This window comes from Vigna radiata, chromosome 9 (genome assembly GCF_000741045.1).
Source record: "Vigna radiata var. radiata cultivar VC1973A chromosome 9, Vradiata_ver6, whole genome shotgun sequence".
In the NCBI taxonomy this organism is placed as follows: domain Eukaryota; kingdom Viridiplantae; phylum Streptophyta; class Magnoliopsida; order Fabales; family Fabaceae; genus Vigna; species Vigna radiata.
In genome coordinates, this window is record NC_028359.1 from 4,302,173 (window position 1) to 4,323,368 (window position 21,196).

The 21,196-nt window shown below is 28.8% G+C and overlaps 2 protein-coding genes across 2 annotated transcripts; both read left to right on the forward strand.

The window, feature by feature from the left end:
- The first annotated feature begins 6,057 nt into the window (after positions 1–6,057).
- LOC106773127 (probable trehalose-phosphate phosphatase 3) lies at positions 6,058–12,107 on the forward strand. The gene is made up of 9 exons (XM_014659818.2): positions 6,058–6,186; positions 6,438–6,578; positions 6,718–6,789; positions 6,897–7,022; positions 7,181–7,237; positions 7,634–7,738; positions 7,833–7,910; positions 7,986–8,126; positions 11,952–12,107. The coding sequence occupies exons 1-9, from the start codon at positions 6,085–6,087 to the stop codon at positions 12,105–12,107; spliced, it is 978 nt and encodes a 325-aa protein (XP_014515304.2). The 5' UTR covers positions 6,058–6,084.
- A 2,361-nt stretch (positions 12,108–14,468) lies between these two features.
- Positions 14,469–20,600, forward strand: LOC106774255 (DEAD-box ATP-dependent RNA helicase 31). Its single transcript, XM_014661186.2, has 10 exons — positions 14,469–15,222; positions 16,117–16,223; positions 16,572–16,627; positions 17,148–17,372; positions 17,907–18,113; positions 18,210–18,296; positions 18,420–18,515; positions 18,725–18,940; positions 19,272–19,457; positions 20,235–20,600. The coding sequence occupies exons 1-10, from the start codon at positions 14,555–14,557 to the stop codon at positions 20,460–20,462; spliced, it is 2,076 nt and encodes a 691-aa protein (XP_014516672.1). The 5' UTR covers positions 14,469–14,554; the 3' UTR covers positions 20,463–20,600.
- Positions 20,601–21,196: the final 596 nt, after the last annotated feature.

Here is a 21,196-nt window from a genome sequence, read left to right on the forward strand (position 1 = left end):
TAGTGAGAATGATTTTTAAAAGGACGGCATTTCAAGAAGACCGTCCCACATCTTATTTTATCAAGCATAGTTCATGCATTTAGGTGAACTTTAGTTATTTTTTTAGATAATTAAACTGAAAATTAAATCAGTCAATAATTAACTTATTGTTATTTTATATTTAACAATGTTCAAATAAAACTTGCAACTCCCAAATATATATATATATATATATATATATATATATATATATATTTGATATTAGAAAACATCAAGTGTTCAATATATGTAAAGTTTAAGAAAATTTCATAATATAGAAATTGTATTTCTACTTTTATTTATGAACATTCATTTAACCTATCACATCGTTTGCTTTGGCGTTAAATATGTTATAATAGTAACAACATGGTAAAACAATCTCAACTTTCTATATGTTAAGGTGGTTCTTGCACTTTATAAAACTTAATGCAAAATCCTCGTTTGTTTATCACTAGACTAACATATGATTTATCAAAACAATATTACTAATTCAACATCAACTTCTTCTTGTGTTAGGGTTCTTTCACTTAGTCATCAAAGTTTATACAAGAATTTTCATCATTTAATATCTTACTATATACTGCAAAATTAAATTAACCATGATATTTCGTATATATCTATATGATAAATGTGATAAATATTTATTTTATTCATGTATGACATATTTCTCGTGTCATTTGTGAAAAACAATGTCTTATATGACTTTTATAAAGTTCAGCACAAAATAAATATATAGTTTAATTTATAAAAGAAACACAATTTTTTAAAAATACTTTTCAATCACAAACATATTTAACTTTGATAAATTTTAAATCTGAGCTTGAGAGAAATTGGTGACTCATGTGCTCGTTAAAGAGCAATTTCCAATGTGAAATTTGATTTATGATGAATATTTGGAGAGATGTTTTTTTAACTTACGAGAATTTTGGATTTATTTTGTCCACCAAAATTTGCATATCAACTCTCTGTAAAGCATCTTTATTGTTGAAGTCATTGAGGTCTTAAATTAATTTTTTAGGTACCACTGTGCCACGTCACTTTTAAATATTTTTGTAATTTTACTGCAATGCAAAGATGTATAAGATCCACAATATTGTTACTGTTAATGTTTTATTTAGTTGTTGGTATTTAGATATATTTTTTTTATTAGATGGCATTAAATTTTATTTACTATAGTTACCTATAATATTAAAGTTAAGATACAATTACACAATAAAAATAATTAATTTAGTTGACTTTCTGAAATTTTTAGAACTGTTAATAATTTTTATATATTAATAATTTTTAATTTATAAAATAACATTTAAATTAATCATTTTTTTTCTCGTGATTGTAATTTAATAGTTTTATTGTATTGACGTAAACATAAGACACCAAATAGTTATAATAAAAGAAAATTGCAACATAACCCACTGTATAAAAAGTTTGAACTTGAAGACACATAATTTTCATATTTTACAAAAAAGGTAAATATTTGTATATTTTGGAATACTTTTTTGTAATACGAAATAGTTTCCGTTCTTAAATGGTAAAAGTAGTATATAGGCATGATTTGAAATGAAGAATGAATGGAGAAAAAGTGAGTAGAAAGGAAGCATTTTTATTATAAAGGAAACTACCCCACACAACAATTTGTGACTCATGACTCATGACCTTCTGTTACATATTATTATTTAGGATTTTGATATTTTGATAACTATTTTAACAATTCTTTTTGACAAATTTTTTGACAATAAAACACGTATTTAGTCTGTTTGAATTTATGTTTAAAAATATATTTGAAACATACCAATCACAAATTATCACGTAAGTTTTGTTAAAAAATTGTCAAAAAATAATTGTTAAATTTTTTTTTCTTATTAATTAATGTAATATATATATATATATATATATATATATATATATATATATATATATATATATATATATAATTCTTTCTTCTCTTTCACTTTTCATATCTTCATTGTCTAAGACTCAGTGTTGCATGTTCGTCTTCATCAACCACCAAACCTTACATTCTTTCCTCTGCCTTTTCTGCAACTCTTCTTCTCTTCTGTAAGTATTTCTTCTCTTTAACTTTACTTATCATCTTCTTATATTTTTAAGTTACATAGATTATACATGTTTTTATGTATGCATTATGGGTGTTTTCCACCATCCTTTGTTCATGCTTATGTCTCTTTCTTTTCTTTACTTTTGCTATTATTCAACTCCAGTTTCTTGATTGTTCATTTTCTGTCCATAGAAGTTCATCACCAAGAAAATATCATGCATCTTTTGAATTTAAAAAGGAAGAAGATGAAGAAGAAAATAACTTAAACAACTTTTAGACATTTTAGATGTTATTCAATGACTAGTGAGAGAGAATAAAATACATGTTTCATCATTAAACAGTGATATATATATATATATATATATATATATATATATATATATATATATATATATATATATATGATTAATTTGAAAAGAAAGTAAAAACAAAGAAAGAAATAAGATTAGTTTATATGTTGTGTTCTAAGGAACGAAGTACTTAAAAATCTTTGTGGTTATACTTGGTGTTGGAAGTTATTGATTAGATATGAAATCAATTCATAGTATAGAAGTGGGTGTAAACCTCACTTACATGCCGATTTAGCGGAGTTGAATTAGATTTAAAGTCCACTTCTAATAATGTATCAAAATCATCATTGTTCTTATTATATGTTAAATACATCACAAATTGTCTAATTTATCCATCAGACATGAGTTTTTTTTTCTTTTTTCTTTTTTTTTTATAATAATGAGATTATAAAATTAAGGGTTAAATATGTTTTTAGTCCCTATACTTTAGGGCGATTTTGGTTTTAGTCCATCGTACAATTTAGTCCTTCAACTTTAGAAAACTCTGGTTTTAGTCCTTTTTACCAAATTTTTTTAACGTTATTTGCTATTTCAAACGCGTTTCTCAGTTAACATTGAAGCAAAAATATGTCAAACAGTGTAAACAATCCAAATGCTATAATGAAACGTGCTTGAAACAGCAAATAAAGTTAAAAAAATTTGGTAAAAAAAACTAAAACCAGAGTTTTCTAAAATTGAAGGACTAAATTGTACCTTAATTTGAAAGATGGACTAAAACCAAAATTGCCCCAAAATATAGTAACTAAAAACATATTTAACCCTAAAATTAAATTAAGTGAATTACATTAAAAATAATGAACAATGTAGATTATCTATCATTTCTAATATAGATAAATTCTTTAAATTTTGACATAAAATTAAAATTTATTTTTATCTTAAATAATTTAATTTAATTTTCAAACTTTTTGAGCTGCTTAATAATATTTAAGATTTAAATTATTTTCATTGTTTGAGAGTTCAAATTTAATATGAAACATTATTTAACATATAAAAATGTTAAACTATATCTTTCATTTTTAAAATTCGAAAATTAAAATATATCAAAATTTAAAATAAAATAAATTTTAATTTTTTATGAAAGTTTAAAACTTCAAACATATTTAACCTTTTCTAAAAGTAAAATAGGAAATTAAGATATATGAAAGTGCTAAAATATCAATTTTTGCTGGTTGTATTACTAACATTAGAGTGATTGAGTGCATATGAATTGTGCAGAAAACTACAAAAATGAATGAATCAGAATTCATTGAACAATCATGTTTCACACAATGCTACACTCTACCAAATTTACATTAATGTGAAGTCAAAGCATATGTTAATGAAATATGCATTCATAATTATTAATATTCTCTTTAAAGCATATGTTTGGTCAGCTAATGTGAATTGAAAACCTCTTTTTATTACTTTAATGCAGTTATTAATGTGAAATAATGTTTTTCCAAGACATTAATGGAATATTTTAGTGTTTGATTTAGCTGTCGATTGATTTAGATGCTTTAATATACACTTTTTCTATGCTACAGGATTATTATAAATTAAAGCCACTCTATTGTGATTAAAACTACTATTTATTTCAAAGCACATGCTGCTAATTAAGAATAAATTAATATTCATTGATGAATATTTTAATTAAATGAGTATTTAACTGTTAACTCTAATTGATAGTTGAGTTGACATTTGCAAATATATATAATGGATCTCATGATTTAAAAGATACGTAAGCAAATGTTAATGATGCTAAATTCTAATTAATTATGTGATTACCATTTTAAGAATATACTAAATAATAATATATCTCTTCGCACTATCCATTTAAATTTATCATATATTACATTTTTTTTTTATTTTATAAACTATTTTAAAACTTTATCTACTATAATTTTCAATTGATTGAGAATATTATTTTTTATGGTTTTAGTTCATGAAAATTAAAAAATGATCCAATACAGGTTCTTTGTTTGACGTATAAAAAATTATTTATTTTTCTTACATATTATATTAACAAGTTATATATATTTATCTTTCACAACACTTTTACTTCTTATTTTTTATTTTAAAAAGTCATGATGATTGATGAAATGCCATATGGTCCACTTCCTTAATTATTTTCCAAATTAATTAATGTGTTTACAATATTTCCAGAATCCCACAATTCTATTAAGAATGATCCGTTCACACTTATTACTTAATTGTTTATTAAGAATAATTGATTTTTTAGTAAAAAATACTTTTATTTTATAGAGCTAATTACTATCTCTTTTTTTTTCAACTGTAGACTATCGTGTTAATCACGTTAGCATCTCAGTTATATATAAAATTAAATATATATATATATATATATATATATATATATATATATATATATATATATATATATTAGAAAAAGCTAAAATAACTGTAGAATTTTTTTTTCATTACTTTTAAAAATGCACTATTTTATTCAACTCTTTTGTCTGTTATTTTTCTTTTTANAAAATACTTTTATTTTATAGAGCTAATTACTATCTCTTTTTTTTTCAACTGTAGACTATCGTGTTAATCACGTTAGCATCTCAGTTATATATAAATTTATATATATATATATATATATATATATATATATATATATATATATATATATATATATCTTAGAAAAAGCTAAAATAACTGTAGAATTTTTTTTTCATTACTTTTAAAAATGCACTATTTTATTCAACTCTTTTGTCTGTTATTTTTCTTTTTATTTATTTTTTCCTCAATAGTAGAAAGCATGACTCATTGCTTGATCGATCTTATTGAAAACTTTTACATTAATTGACAATGTAAATCATGCATAACATAATTTATTATTGTAAATTAAATTCTATCATGGCTTCTCTTTATGGTGTATTGATCTTTGCAATTCATGGCATTCCTTCCTCAGTTGTTTTCCATACCTCTTGTGATTCCTTAATTGGCTACCTTTACCCATCAACTTTGTCACAATGAATTTGTAGCCACAAAAAAGAACATGGGTTTTTCCGTTAGTTGAATTCTCGAGTTTATGACTCGGAAGTCAAGAAAAATAATTTTTTTACATATTTAAATCTTTTAGATTCATTTGATATTATTTTTATTTATTTTTTATTTTTTTTAAAAAAAATACAAAACTTTATATTTTTAGAATATTTTATTTTTGTATTATGTGTTAAATGAATGTTGTAAAATTGTGTAATGATAATGGAGAATGTGACTGCTTGAGTTCCAGATAAAGAGGTTCTTTTTCTTCTGAAAAGATAAGGGTATATCACGTGCTTTTCACTTTCTTTGCACAATTGCACTTCGTGAACAATAAGAAAGTTCAAAGCCAAAGGTACCCTTTAAAAACAAAAGCCTTGTGACAACTTTCTATATTCCTCTTTTAACGGTCAACTAACACAAACTGTATATACCTGTTTTTGTCTCATTTTGTTTGGTGTTTATTTTTCCCTTATTTAGTATTTATTTTAAGACTCAGATTAATAACCCTTTACTCTAATTAACACCTTTTAAACTTTTATTAAAAAAATGTAATGTAAAATTTATTGCTTGGATTGGATGTATATTAAAAGCATGACATTATTTCCACCATTAATTCTCTCACAAACACTTGAATGCAGATAGCAGAGATCAGTTTCTGCTTGATTATATTTTACAGCATCTCAGATGGGATACTTATCACAACCATCAGAACATTCAAACATGAAACCAATCTCACTTGCAAAGATGGACGACAATGAAGAATTATGTTCTTATGCTTCCTGGCTAGTAAGCTTAAGACTTTCATTTTCATACCAGTAAAATTTACTCAATACTTAGTGATGTATGCTTAGGGTGGTTAAACTTATTCACATATTCTGTAACTTAAACATACATGGTGTATCTGCAAGATTTCAACCAATTATGCTTTGGTGTACCATGATCTATCTGAATGGCTCAATAATGCTGGCATTGATTTATATATATGGACCTCCTTTTCTGGTTCTTGTTCTTAATTATTATTATTGTATGGCTCAAAGGAAAAGCATCCTTCTGTCTTGGACAATTTTGATAAAGTGATGAGCGTTGCTGAAGGGAAAGAGATTGTTGTGTTTTTGGACTATGATGGAACACTCTCACCGATTGTAGATGACCCTGATAAAGCTTACATGAGTGATGCTGTAAGTGCTTTGCATAGGACAATCAACACCAAAAGAAAAACTTGTGGTGGCTTTTTGAGTCTCTGTAGTTTTGGTTTTTCTCTGTTGCTTTCATTTTCTCAGAACTTAGTTGTCAATGCGGTATGGTTGCAATTTGCAGATGCGTGCAGCTGTACGTGAAGTTGCTTATTGTTTTCCCACAGCCATTGTTAGTGGAAGGCGTAAGGATAAGGTAATCCACTCACTCAACAGAACAGTGCACTATGCAGACATGAGACAACATCCTTTTTTTGAGGATGCATTGTTTTTCAGTGCCTTTATTTTCCTCTTGACATGCAGGTGTATGAATTTGTGAAGTTAAGGAATGTTTACTATGCTGGAAGTCATGGTATGGATATATCAACTCCATCAGGGTCTTCAAAATGTGAAGATCAGAGGCATCAGATAAAGGGTGTTGATGAAAAGGTTTTTACATATATGTCTGTCTTCTCTCTGTACAATAGTCGTGTTGTGCCAACTGTTTGGACAAAACCACACCACAGTTAAAAAAGATAATGACAGTTAATGATGCTTGTGACAATTTGATTTCGTCATTCATGTCTCATACTGTGTTACCTTTGTAGGGTAATCATGTTGTTCACTTTCATCCCGCAAAAGATTTTTTGCCAACCATTCAAGAGGTAATAAACAATCATGTCTATAGTAGTTTGCATTCAGAGTTAAATATGAACAACTTCTCAATAAATATTCCATAAGAAAAAATAAAATGAGAGTTTATTTCCAATATACAGCCAATTTAGAGGGTCTCTTAATCATAAATCATCATTAATATCAATTTTAAAATAGTTATTACAAGATCAGTGTAAAATATACATAGACTATTAAATTATTAATTAAAGAAGGAAAATAAGTCAAACGTTTTTACATAAAAATTTGTTCAAATTTTTTCCATGAATAAACATTAATGAAGTGTGACAGTTGAAATACTCTTACAAAATTTATACTGTAGCTTAAATCTCTCTGTTGCACATGTGAAGAGAATTGAATGTCCATTAAATTTTCTTTTGCTCATGCAGATAATTAAGGTTTTGAAAGAAAACACAAGAAGAATAAAGGGCTCTATGATTGAGGATAACATGTTCTGTGTCACTGTACACTACCGGTGTGTGAAAAATGAAGAGGTATTATGACAAACACAAGATAGACATATCTAATGTAAAATCATGAGGCTGATAAAAAAAGCTTATGCAATTGTGTTGATTCAAAAAATTGTAGGATATTAGTGTTCTGAGAGAAATGGTGGAGTCCACAATGAAATCTTACCCCAATTTCCACATATCAAGTGGAAGAAAGGTACCAAAAAAAGATTGCCATTGATGAATACAAAAATGTTGGATTCTTAAACTTGAGCTTTTCATCTTTGATCAGGTTATGGAGATACGTCCGAATGTAAACTGGGACAAAGGGTGTGCTCTTATGTATTTGCTTGACACTCTTGGCTTTGACAACTTCAACAATGTTCTTCCTATCTACCTCGGTGATGATAGAACTGATGAAGATGCTTTTAAGGTACGGTTTCATAAAACATAAGCCTCGTGTGTAGAGTTTTATACCTCCATTTCTATAAGGAAAAAGTCTTTTTAACAACTATTTTTTAACAACTTTTTGACAATGTATACGTGACAGTTTGTGATTGGTCCGTTTCAAATATTTTTTTAGAATAAATTCAAACAGACCAATAAAATAGTGACACTTATCCTATTGTTAAAAAGTTATTAAAAAAGAGTTGTTAAAATATCATTATCCTTATTATAAATTAGGGTAAATACTTATGTTACCTAATAAAATTAATTGAACTGTGGTCAAATAGATTGAATAAACGATATCCAAAAATTGATATGTAAATGTTTTTAAAAATTATTTGTATATTTTAATCTACTTAATATCTTTAGTAATTAGTTTTATTGTATTATCTATTTTATAACCTTCAATTATGTTGATGTTTTTGTATGTAGTTAAATCCTTGAATGAAATTCAATCTTGGAATTGTTTCCTTCATGGTATATAGAGATTCCTCTCTTAATCCTTTTTCCCCTTAGTCTCTTTGTTTGTCATCCATGATTCAAAGAACTTCATTAAGCTTTATATGTTTTTAATATAAGAATCATATTTAAAATAGAAAATGATTAATGTGGAATATAAGTTAAAAATTTTAAAACTCATGTTCGATCTCATAAGTAGTTGCGAATGACAAAGCTTTATTAAGAGTGAGGAATGGTGCACACCCATTCATTCTTTCACACATATAAATTAGTATAAATATAAAAATAATTATTTTTTATTTTAATATATTTTATATATTTGGTACTTCTAAAAATTTTGTATATTTATCTTGGTATTTCCAAAATGTTTCCGAAAGATTTGTCAATGCTCACAAAATCCTTCATCTTATCATTTTATTGAAAAGAAGGTAATGAAAATAAGACACCAAAAGCTAACGAGGAAAAAGAATTGTGGACAAGTCTTAATGCAATGATTCTTCACTAGATATTTTAGGTTAATGTGGAGAAGTTATGTTGTCAATGTGCCTCGTATATCTATGGATATTGAGGCAATTATACATAAAATGTTGTTCAATGTTCTTAATGGAGACTAGTGTATTAATAATAGATTTATGAGTTTTGCTTATTGATGCTACCTTATTTCCCTTCCATTACAGTCAATAAATTACAATATGATTCTACCCAATGTGTATTTTGAATTACCCATAAAATCATAAAGGATATAAATGATTTGAATTATTAATCCAAAAGTAATGATTTTATGGTGTGTTATTATTTTATGAATCTTAAGTTTCTTCTTCTATGTTGCATACATCTTTTTTCTTTTTATATACATTATTCTTTTGAGCAATGGATTAAATGTTTTTTTTCTTGCATCAATGAAAAAATAAAATTATATAGTTACCCACATTTCACATTTCACATTAAAGCAACCTTCTTTTACTACATTTCACATTAAAGCAACCTTCCCTACACATACTACCTATCTAAATGGTGACACAACAACCGTCACAACCTCAATACAGTGTAACAACTTGTTTCTCTTATGACTCTATCTAGATCCAAATTTCTAGAACCGCAGTCCATTTTTCTTAACTACTAAACAAATCCATGAATATCAAATTTCATGAAAGCTTTAAGATTGGAAACAAGAAACTAGCAATTAATGGAAAAGACATATATATACTCGAATAAATCAACAATTACACAAGAATTCAGAGGTTAGAAGTTTTCACGACCTTTATGAGCTCCTCTGAGTGAAGTTGCACATCCAAAGAACTAAAGACTCAATGCCCTTCGCGTTTCATGACTAAATAGAACAGATCTGCCAAGTCAGCAGAGGTCACACTCAAGCGCCCACACAGGGGTGTCAGACGCACGAGGATCAGAAATCAACGTTCTGTACAACGTAAAGGTGGAGCTCCGGTGCCCCTAGAGGAAGGGGACGCCTAGCACGAGGCCAACACATCAGATGGCACTTAAGCGCCCAATTGTGGTAGAGTAGTGATTTGTTTCTTCATTTTTGCTACTCTTACCGCTTTTCCTAGGTTCCAATGCCTAAATTTGATGCAAAAACTTCTTCCAACTAATTTAAGCACATAAAACAGGGATTAATGATGATATTACATCAAAGTATCCCAAAACACACTTATTTATAAAAACAATATAAAATAGAGGATTAAGCAAGTTACAAGCTAGAATATAGTTGATTTTGCTACAAAATTGATGCTTAGATAATGATAAGAATTAGCATTATCAATAAGATCATTCATTAAGGTAATGATGTAACCCACATTCTCTTATATGCTAATGGTATTGTCCTAACTGCCTCTTTAGATGATCTTTGTAAGAATATTATATCACTCCTTGCTTCTTAATTGGTATAAAATATTTAGGTTCCTAAACTATTCTTTATCAATGAAGATATGCTAAAGAGATCATGGATTGAGTTGACATGATCTTATGTAAACCTACTCCAATAAAGTCTTAGTGTTACCTCAAGTTCTTCATATGAGGATTTGACTCACTATCACAATTCAGTAGAAGCATAACAATATCTTGCATTTATGAGACTTAATATATCATATGGTGTGCAATGTGTAAGTTTACACATGCATGATCTAAAGATAAATTAAATGCATGTTAGACGACCCAAATTTTGGATACCTCATTAATTTATTATCTTATTTCTTACATTGATGTTGATTGGGGATGTTATCTTGACATTTGGTGATTCACTTCTAGTTATTGCATTTTTCTTTGAGATAATCTTATCTCTTGGTCCTCCAAATGATAATCCACTTTGTCTTGTCCAATATTGAAGTCAAGTATAGATGGGTAGCAAATGTTGTTTATAAGTCTTATTGTTGAATTCACAGTTTGGTCCTAGTCCATCCAAAAAGCTACATTGATGTATTAAGAAAATGTGAGTGACATTTCTCCGAAAACAACAATGTACAAAAAACATTAAAACGAATATATATTTTGTATGTGAGAAAGTTGCTTGTGGATAAGTTCATACCCTTCATGATATCTTTCACTATCAATTTGATTAATACTTTTTTCTAAAGAACTTCAACACATACTTTTTTATGATTTTCAAGTCAATCTCATTATATGAAAACTTTTCATTTTGATGACGAGATGTGATATAATATATAAATATTTTTGTAATATTTAATATTAGACTAGTTAATATCTTTAGTTAATTAGTTTATTGTTTTAATTATATCGTAGTCTTAAAATTATATTGACACTTTGTATATAATACATCTTTTTAATAAAATATAATCATCACCAATTTCTTTCAATTTGAAAAATCTAGAGTAAACAAATCTTTCATTTTCATGATTAGTTTTAAGGGGATATTTATCATACTATTTATTTTTACTTAAGAAAGGTTAATCAATTTGCCCAATGTTTTGTAATATTTGTTAATTAATTATATTTACCCTACAAAATTTAGAACTAAAACAATTATAGTCCTTATATAATGTAACTGAGTTTTGGTTATGATTTTTATAAAATATTTTGCTTAAGTTTTGGTTCATCTGGAATGTAAAATAATTAATTTTGATCTTTAGTATTATATGAAACTAATTAATTACTTAGGTATTGAAAAAAAATTACGTGACTTTTTCAAGTTATATTATATTTCTATTGTAATATATGAGCATGTCATTTCTTGAAGAAAAAAAAACTTATAGTCAATCTTAATAATAAATTATGGGAACTATAAAAGTAGTAAGTTAAAATATTTCTACATTATGAAAACATAAGATGGTAGATAGCAAGATAATGAAATTTTTTGTTTTGGATGAAATGAATGTAGGTTATAAGACACATTGGACAAGGTTTTCCTATTGTTGTTTCTTCCATTGCAAAGAAGACTCAGGCTTCATATTCCTTGCGTGATCCTTCTGATGTGCTGGCTTTCTTGATTCGTTTAGCAAGATGGAAGAAGAACATGTTACAAAAACTTAAGTAAACAACCTCAAAAGGAGAAAAAATGTAGGCTAATTTGCTAGTTTTAAATTTGACGAATTGGCCTATTTTTTCATTTTTTTTTAAAGGGTAGAAACAAAAAGATGATACTAACAAAATGATTTAGAAGATACAAAGTTTAGTTTCATCGATTTAGATTTTTATAATGTGTAACTTATTTATAGGTTTATTTTCATTTTTGTTTTCTTCAGCTCAATTACTCCTTAAAATGGAAATTTTTTAATTGTGTTAAAATTATAAGTTGATAATCTTACTTCAAGTAAAAATATAAAAATTAAATGGTACATAAGAAAAACAAAAACTACCAACATTTAACTTTAAGGTTTTATGTACAAGTGGTGGTGTTTAGTCTCTTATTTGGATAATTCATACTTTAGAGGTGATCAACTTCTTTTATTTATATTGATAAGCCAATGTTTATATTAATCTATTTTTATAAAGTGTAACTTACTTATAGGTCTATTTTCACTTCTGCTTTCTTGAGCTCAATTCTCCTTAAAATGGGAACATTTTAATTGTGTTAAAATTATAAGTTAAATAGTACATAAGAAAAATAAAAACTACAAACATTTTATAGTTTAAGGTTTAATGTCACAAGTGATATTAAATCTTTTATTTGAATACTTCATATTTTAGATGTGATGAAATTCTTTTATCTAATTCGATAAATCAATGTTATTTTTCTTATTTAAAATTGAATATTTTTGAGTTTGTAGTAAAATTAAATTCTTTTGTATTTTGATCTGAATTAAAAAGTACATTGAAATAAAAATATACTAACAACAATGAATAAATGTATATCTAGATTTAACACTCTAATAAGTAATTAAAAAAATATAATAAAAGGAAGAAAACTATAGATAACAAGAATAAATTGAAGTTAATTTTTTTTTTTATAAAATTTTTGTAATTTATTCTACATCTTTTATCATATTTTTCATATAAAATGTTCTTATAAGAGTTTATATATTAAGTTCTAATTCTTAATGAACATGCAATTCATGATATACATTAGAAATAATAATATGTTATTAGAAAATAATATGTTACGTTATTAGACTTTCTTGTAACAAATAAATAACTATGGAATTATTTTAGAAGAAAAATACTTTACTATTTTTAAAATTAGACGAAACATTCTTTATTATTTTTAAAATTAGAATTTTTTTTTTAATTTAGAAGGAAAATTTTAATTTATTCTTAAAATTAGAAGGAAAATTCTAATTTATTCTTAAAATTTGAAGAATATTCTAATTTATTCTTAAAATTTGAAGAATATTCTAATTTATTCTTAAAATTTGAAGGAAAATTCTAATTTATTTTTAAAATTAAAAGAATATTTTTAAATTAGAAGATTTTTTTTTTTTATTTTTAAATCAACTCTAACCTATATTTTACCTCTAGAAAAAAATAAAACATAAATCTAATAATTATATTTCAATAATATAATTAGAGTTGATTTAAAAATAATGAAAGAAATATTTAATAAAAATATAAATTTTAATAAAAATTAAATTTTGTCTAAATTTAGAAGAAATAAAATTGGGATTGAATTGAAAAAAATTAAAAAATTTAAAATTAAATTGAATAAAAATAATAAAAATCATGATTAAATGGAATATAAGATAGTAACACCGATGATATTAATATTGCACTTTACATCTAATAATAACATTGTCACATGATAACTTAATAGATAAATAACATTTTTTAAAATAAAAAAAATTAAAATAATAATATAAACTTTTAAAAGTTTTAAAAATTAAGAAATCTATTCTGTTATTAATAATTTAGATTTGTAATAAAAAATATCAAATTAAATATAATTTATCAAAATAAAACTAATATTAAAAAATTTCATATTTAAAAAAGTCAAAGAAAATAAAACAATATTTAAAGCATAAAAAAATAACATGTCTTACATAAATTTCATTTTTTTATTAAATGTCTTAAAAATATTATATAATAAATCTTATCAATTTTTAATTGAGTTTTTAACTATTAATAATAAGAATTGAATGAGAAACCAAGTTGATGATACCAAATAGGTTTAAAATTTTAACTTTAAGATTTTAAATTTTTAATAATTACGTATAAAAATCGTTTAAAATTAAGGAGGGTTGGAAAAGGAAATTTAGTATTTGAATAAACACCTCCAATTAAAAAAAAAAGTCCATTTCCACGTTTTCTTATCATAGTTTTTAGAATTTAGTACCAAACATTTTAATCAAAGAATCAACATAAAAATATCAAATACGAACTTTCATATATTAAGACATTCTTCAAATTTCGACAAAAAAAAAAAAAGGGAGTTAAAAATGAAAATATAAATCCTTAAACCCTAATTCCCTCTTCAAAACCCTGGTTGGTTCTAACTTGGAAACGAACCACACAGACATACTCACTCTATCTATCTCTTTTTCTGCTGCTATGCATACAAAGCTGTTAACCCAAATTCGTCTTCTTCATCCCCTTCTTCCCATGAAGCCTCGTACTCTTCCTCTTCTCTCACGCGCCTTCTTCTTCCCTCCCTCCAAGTTTCTCCGAACCGCACCGTTTAAAGCTCGCGCCTTTTCCTCCCGGGCCCACGCTCACGCCCGCGACAAGCTTCCGGTTCGCCCCTCCAAGAGCCTCGTTGACGACGAGGCTGACCTCAGCGACTGGGTCGATGATTTGCGGACCGGCCGTGTCGACCGCTTCTCCCAGCGGTTCAGCAGCGACGAAGATGAAGACCGCAAATTCCGGCCGCCGCCGAGGAACAACAATAGGGCTTCCACCAATTTGGGGAAGAGGAGGGGCGAGGGTTTGCGGATAGGAAGGCAGAATGCGAACGCGAGGAGAAAGATTCGACCAAGGAGTGACGACGATGAGGAAGTGGTGGAGAGTAGAAGGAAGTTCAAAGGTGGTGGCGTTAGAGCGTTTCTCGGCGAAGATGAAAGTGAAGATGAAGAGAGTGATGGTAGTGAGGAGGAGGAGATATTGAACAAGAGTAGAACCGCTTTGTTTGGTCAACAAAACGGTCTGAACCGGAAGACTGTTGAACCGACTCCTAGACCATCTTCTCCTGGAGGTTCTGATTCTTACCTGAGTGAATCAAGGTGTGTTCATTATACCATTAATGTTTCTGTTATGCTACTTGAAGTAGTTTTGGAGTATGTTTGAACAAACTCCTCCGTTAAACATTTCTAGGAGAAAGAATGATAATAAAAAGTATAATTATAAGTTATGTTTAAGTGAAGCTTGTCTAAACACGCTCTAGGTCTTTGTTTCTTTGCTTATATGAATGTATCGAGTCTGTTGTTTACTACTGCACAGTATACTTGTTTGGCTAGATGATACGGGGTTACTGTAGTTGGTAGTACGTGTTTGAAAAGTGTGTGTAGACTTGAGGTGCCAAAATGAACCCAGTTTGCTGGAATTTATTAATGTAGGGAAGTTTAGCAGAATTATGTGTGACCTTTTTAGCGTGATCTGATGATGCTCTGATCCAGGATTAACTCTCCCCCGTCTTCCAAACCTGCAAAGCCCTAACTGGGCTTTCATTGGGTTTAGGCCTCAGTTTGATTGTCCAAATTGAATTTGGATTTTTTGACTTGACCACTGACTGCTCTCAACGCGTATTGGACTGAGTTTCCTGTCTTGCCATCTTTCGAATTGGAACAAAGTTAAAAAGAAAGGGATGAGAGGGTGTCTCTTTTTCAATACAGTTTTTTTCTAGATTGAATGGATACTGTCTTCTTTGTGTAATTGATGGGATTATGCAACTGTGCTTACTGGATAGTTGTTCCATACCTTCCATGTATGAGTTTGGAAATTGGTTATGGATTCTCTCATGTTGGGCACATGTTAAATGCCAGTTGTCTTGTATTTATAGAGGGATAGGAATGAAATTGATAGAGAGAAAGGTGAGCCTTTTGGCATATACTTTAATCTTATTATGTTATGCTGCCTTTGTGTTATGAATGTCTGATTTTTGAGGTATGATGCCACAGATTTGACCAATGTTCAGTCTCCCAGCTGTCACTTAAAGGAGTAAAGGATGCTGGATATGAGAAAATGACAGTTGTGCAAGAGGCTACTCTTCCAGTAATTCTCAAAGGTTGGTCTTTTTTGCTTGTTCATGGAGAATGGAACAATAAGAAAACAATTTTAAGATATAATCTTTTTTTTTGTGGTTATGTTTTGCCTGTTTGTTAGAGATGTCATGTCATATGATTCTGTGAAACCCTGACCTTTTTACTTTTTGTATCCTTTTCGTGTGGACGTTATATTATAAATTTTGTTGCAAATATCATTCTATGTTAAGAATCTATATTTCGATTATTGGGCTATTCCTAATTGATAATATTAAACAAGAGAAGAATTTATTCCAGATTTGGTCCACATTGTTCTGATATTTCTTGAGTTTATTTATTATTGGGGCACTTATTCAAATTAACATTTTTAGGTAAGGATGTCCTTGCCAAGGCCAGGACAGGCACAGGAAAAACAGTAGCATTTTTGGTAAGTCTCTTGATGTGTGTTTGCCAGAGTGAATTGGTGGTTAATTGCCTCTTTATTATCGGGATGTTTCTTCCTATTCCTTTATGGGTGACAATTCATGTAAGAAATATTTGACACAAGGGATACATTTGAAATATGCAAACTACTTCATTGGATCACTCTGCTTAATTTCTTGGGCTTTGGAATCAGAGCTGGATATTTTATCATGATAATTGGGCAATTCCTGCTTCTATTTTTTATTCAATTGTTTTTTTTAGGCAAGGAGGCTGCTGTAACTTTTTTTAAGTAGTGTGCGCTGGCAGTATTAAAGAATGTTCTATGTTGATCAACAAATACCTTTAAAGATTTTAAAATACTGATTAAAATGTCTGATAGAAGAAAACACAAAAAGTTCCACTTTAACTTCAACTTAATAGCACAAATCGTTGAGCTTGAAACTAATCTATTGTTTTATTGTACTAGTAGTAATGGATTAATAGTAATTTTTTACTCTTCTAAAATTTTAAGTGTTTTTATTCAGCTTCCATCAATTGAAGTTGTGGTGAAGTCACCTCCAAGTGATCATGACCACAGGCGGCCACCAATTTTTGTTCTTGTCATATGCCCAACTCGAGAACTTGCAAGTCAGGCTGCCGCAGAGGCCAATAAACTGCTGAAGTATCATCCTACCATTGGTGTTCAAGTTGTGATTGGAGGCACAAGACTTGCTTTAGAACAGAAACGAATGCAAGCAAACCCTTGCCAGGTAAACTCTTCTCATTCCTAACAAAGTTTATTTTTGTTGTTATTAGTTACTGACGCCTCCATATGACCCATAGTCAAATAAATGAAAATAGTCTGAAATATCCCTACGCTACTAAACAGTCTTGACATAAATACGCTGAACATATTCTTCTTGGCACATTTATGTTCCAGCCGTCACAAATTGTAGGATCTTTTGTTCTTTCTTCAACTGAAGATATTAGATTATAACATTTTTATCATCATCGTATGTTTCTTTACTAATTTCTGTTAAACATCAAGAGACAAAGAGAAACAAATTTGTGTTGGTGTATAAGTCTTTTTGCAAAAGATTTTTATGAGTATCACCTGAGGGTAGTCATCTTGATATTTTAATTTGATTGAAGGCTTTTGATCTATTATTTATTTGCATCCTCAACCTTATGTAGCTAACTACTAACTAGTTTTCGAGACTTTGTTGATGGTGTATTTAGTTTTGATAATAAGGTCACATGTTCTGTTCACACACGTTGTTAACTTCCATTTGCATGCTGTACAGATCCTTGTTGCTACTCCTGGAAGGCTTAGAGATCATATTGAAAATACTGCTGGTTTTTCAAATAGGCTGATGGGTGTGAAGGTTTTGGTGCTTGATGAAGCTGATCATTTACTTGACATGGGATTTCGCAAAGACATTGAGAGGATAATTGCTGCAGTCCCTAAACAACGACAAACTCTTATGTTTTCTGCCACAGTTCCAGAAGAGGTATGTCTTCTTTTACCTTTTTATTTTATGGTTGTGTTTCTTGTTTAGAAACTATATAAGTATTGAGCTTATTCTGGTATTAATATTGTTGCAAAGGTGCGTCAAGTTTGTCATATTGCTTTGAGAAGGGATCATGAATTTATCAATACAGTTCAAGAGGGTACTGAGGAGACACATTCACAGGTAATTGTTTATAATTCAAGTTAAATATCTAACGAGGTACTTGCATAATGAATGTGCATTTGCATGAACCAGCATATAATATCTTTTCATGATATTTATTTATGGAGTTTTTAATCATTTCAGGTCCGCCAGATGCATTTAGTTGCCCCATTGGACAAGCATTTCCCTTTACTATATGTTCTTCTGAAGGACCACATTGCAGATGATGTTGATTACAAGGTATGTTTTCCAATATACACCTATATTAACTTTTTTTTTTGGCACTTTTGCTTCTGGTCATATAATATGGTTAACAATTCAGACAATAATTTTTTATTGCTCTATTTGTAGTTAAATTCTGTATGTGATTAGACAACAAAAGATTTTACATTTTCAATCACATTTCACATATTTTACGAAGATATGTAATGTAGCTATTGGTTTATCAGGTTCTTGTTTTCTGCACAACTGCTATGGTCACTAGACTTGTTGCTGATCTTCTTGGTGAGTTGAACTTGAATGTGAGAGAAATCCATTCAAGAAAGCCTCAGAGTTATAGAACCAGAGTCTCTGAGGAATTTCGGAAGTCAAAGGGTCTCATCCTGGTTACTTCAGATGTATCTGCTCGTGGAGTTGATTATCCAGATGTCACTCTTGTTATACAGGTAATAGATACAGAACATTGGGTCATTACACATTTGTATGGCATCTTGTGCTGCTTGCAGTACACATTCCAAATATTATTATTCTGACAATTGTAGCTTATCATCCCCTGCAAACCATAATAACAGGCATCCTAGAACGCTTCATGGATTATTTTTTCTCTGTTTTAACTTTTTATCATGAAAAACAATGAATATTTGAAAGAATGCTCAATACATTATACGTTTGCTGAAAGATGACACCTGTTGCCATTGTTGAGAAGTTAAAACACAGGCTTAATATGATAAAAGTAATTATTTTGTTTCCTGTTTCTTACATTTGTTGAATGGACAGGTTGGTTTGCCCGCAGATAGAGAACAATATATACATCGCTTGGGTAGAACAGGCCGAAGAGGGAAAGAAGGGCAGGGCATACTGCTGCTGGCTCCTTGGGAAGAGTTCTTTTTATCTACTGTAAAAGATTTGCCTATTGAGAAAGCTCCCGTGGTGCCTTCAGTTGATCCTGATACTAAGAGAAAGGTATCACTATTCAGTGGAGACATTTTTTTCCAAATCAAAACGTCATTTTAGAATTTTAGTCCCTTTGATGGTAAGCCCTTGCGCTTGCATATCTGTTCCTAACTTGATAAAATCTTCACTATAGTCTCCAATTTTAGGTGGTGTTCGCCGGAGCCCTTTTCTACTATTTTTCCACTTTTGTTCCTTTGATGGTTGGCGCTTGTCATTTTAGTTCCTAACACATAAATCAAAACCTCATTTTAGAATTTTAGTCCATTTGATGGTAAGCGGTTGTCATATCAGTTCCTAACTTGATAAATCCTTCACGTCAGTCTCCAATTTTAGGTGGTGTTCAATGTAGTCAGTCCTTTTCTACTATTTTTCCTTTTGTTCCTTTGATGGTTGGCGCTTGTCATTTTAGTTCCTAACTTATAAAATCTTCACTTTAGTCTTCGATTTTGCATAGTCTTGTTCACTGCATCATTGACAAAGACTATAATAAATGTCTTGTTGAAAAAGAACTGTTAGAATTAGAGTGCAAGCCCTTGTTCAAGAGTGTAGCAGTATTAGAGGGCATGGTTTTAACGGTCTGTTTGTGCAAAACTACCTTGACCCTTTTGATTCATGACTCTTGCTTACACCCTTGGACTTGTGCTTATGTTCCTTTTCTCAAGTTCTATAAACCATCATATATCTTAGGGGACTAAAGTTCGGGTTAATTTTATTTTCATCTCGTGTTTTGGCATGTTCATCAAAGAATCAATTTGGAGCTATATGCCAACATTTTGCTGTTTACAGGTAGAAAAAGCTCTATCCCATGTGGATATGAAGAACAAAGAAGCAGCATATCAGGCATGGCTTGGTTACTATAATTCGAACAAGAAAGTGGGTCGTGACAAGTATAGGCTAGTGGAGCTTGCAAACGAGTTTAGTCGAAGCATGGGGCTTGATAACCCTCCAGCTATTCCTAAGCTGGTCCTTGGCAAGATGGGCCTCAGGAATATCCCTGGTTTACGTGCCAAATAGCCTATTCTTTTGATCAATTTCTGATAACTCATGTGAAATATGTATTTTTTTTTTTAGTTAAAATGCTCATTCAAAATTAATTGTAAGTTTGGAGGCATCAAATTTTCAATCACATATACATCGTCCATTATGTGTTTATCTTGGCTATTGTTCTTAATTACATCAGTCTTTTAATACTCCCCCTTTTTTCTACAGTAACAAGACAAACTGTGTTTTTGTTTTATATAATTATAACCTTTTATTGTTGTTTTATTTTATTTTTATTTCAGTGAAAACAAGTAAAAAATTTTCTAATAATTTTTCTTAAAAAATCTTTCCCCAAATTTCTCTCAAACTTTCCGAGTTCTTTTTTCTCGGTTTATCCCTGACATCTGTTTTTTTGGTAATTTACAACACAATTTGTTTATTATATTCAAGCAAATTGGTTACTCCAAAATACATTTTTAACAAACAAAACTATTTCTATTATAATTAATTATACTTATAATCAATTGTTGAAATAATTTAATTTCTACTATTATTCTGAACACTTTTTTACAAAACAAAAAATCTAAATACTTTTCAAATTTAATTATGTAAATGAAAAACGTTATACATTATTTTCACCTAATAACTCTTTAAATAATTTTCACATGCATGTGAGCTTTTTTTTTTCCTTTTTCTAAACATCGAAGAACTTTTTTAATTGATAATTCACAAATATCTAATCATTACCAATGTTGATTAAAAAATAA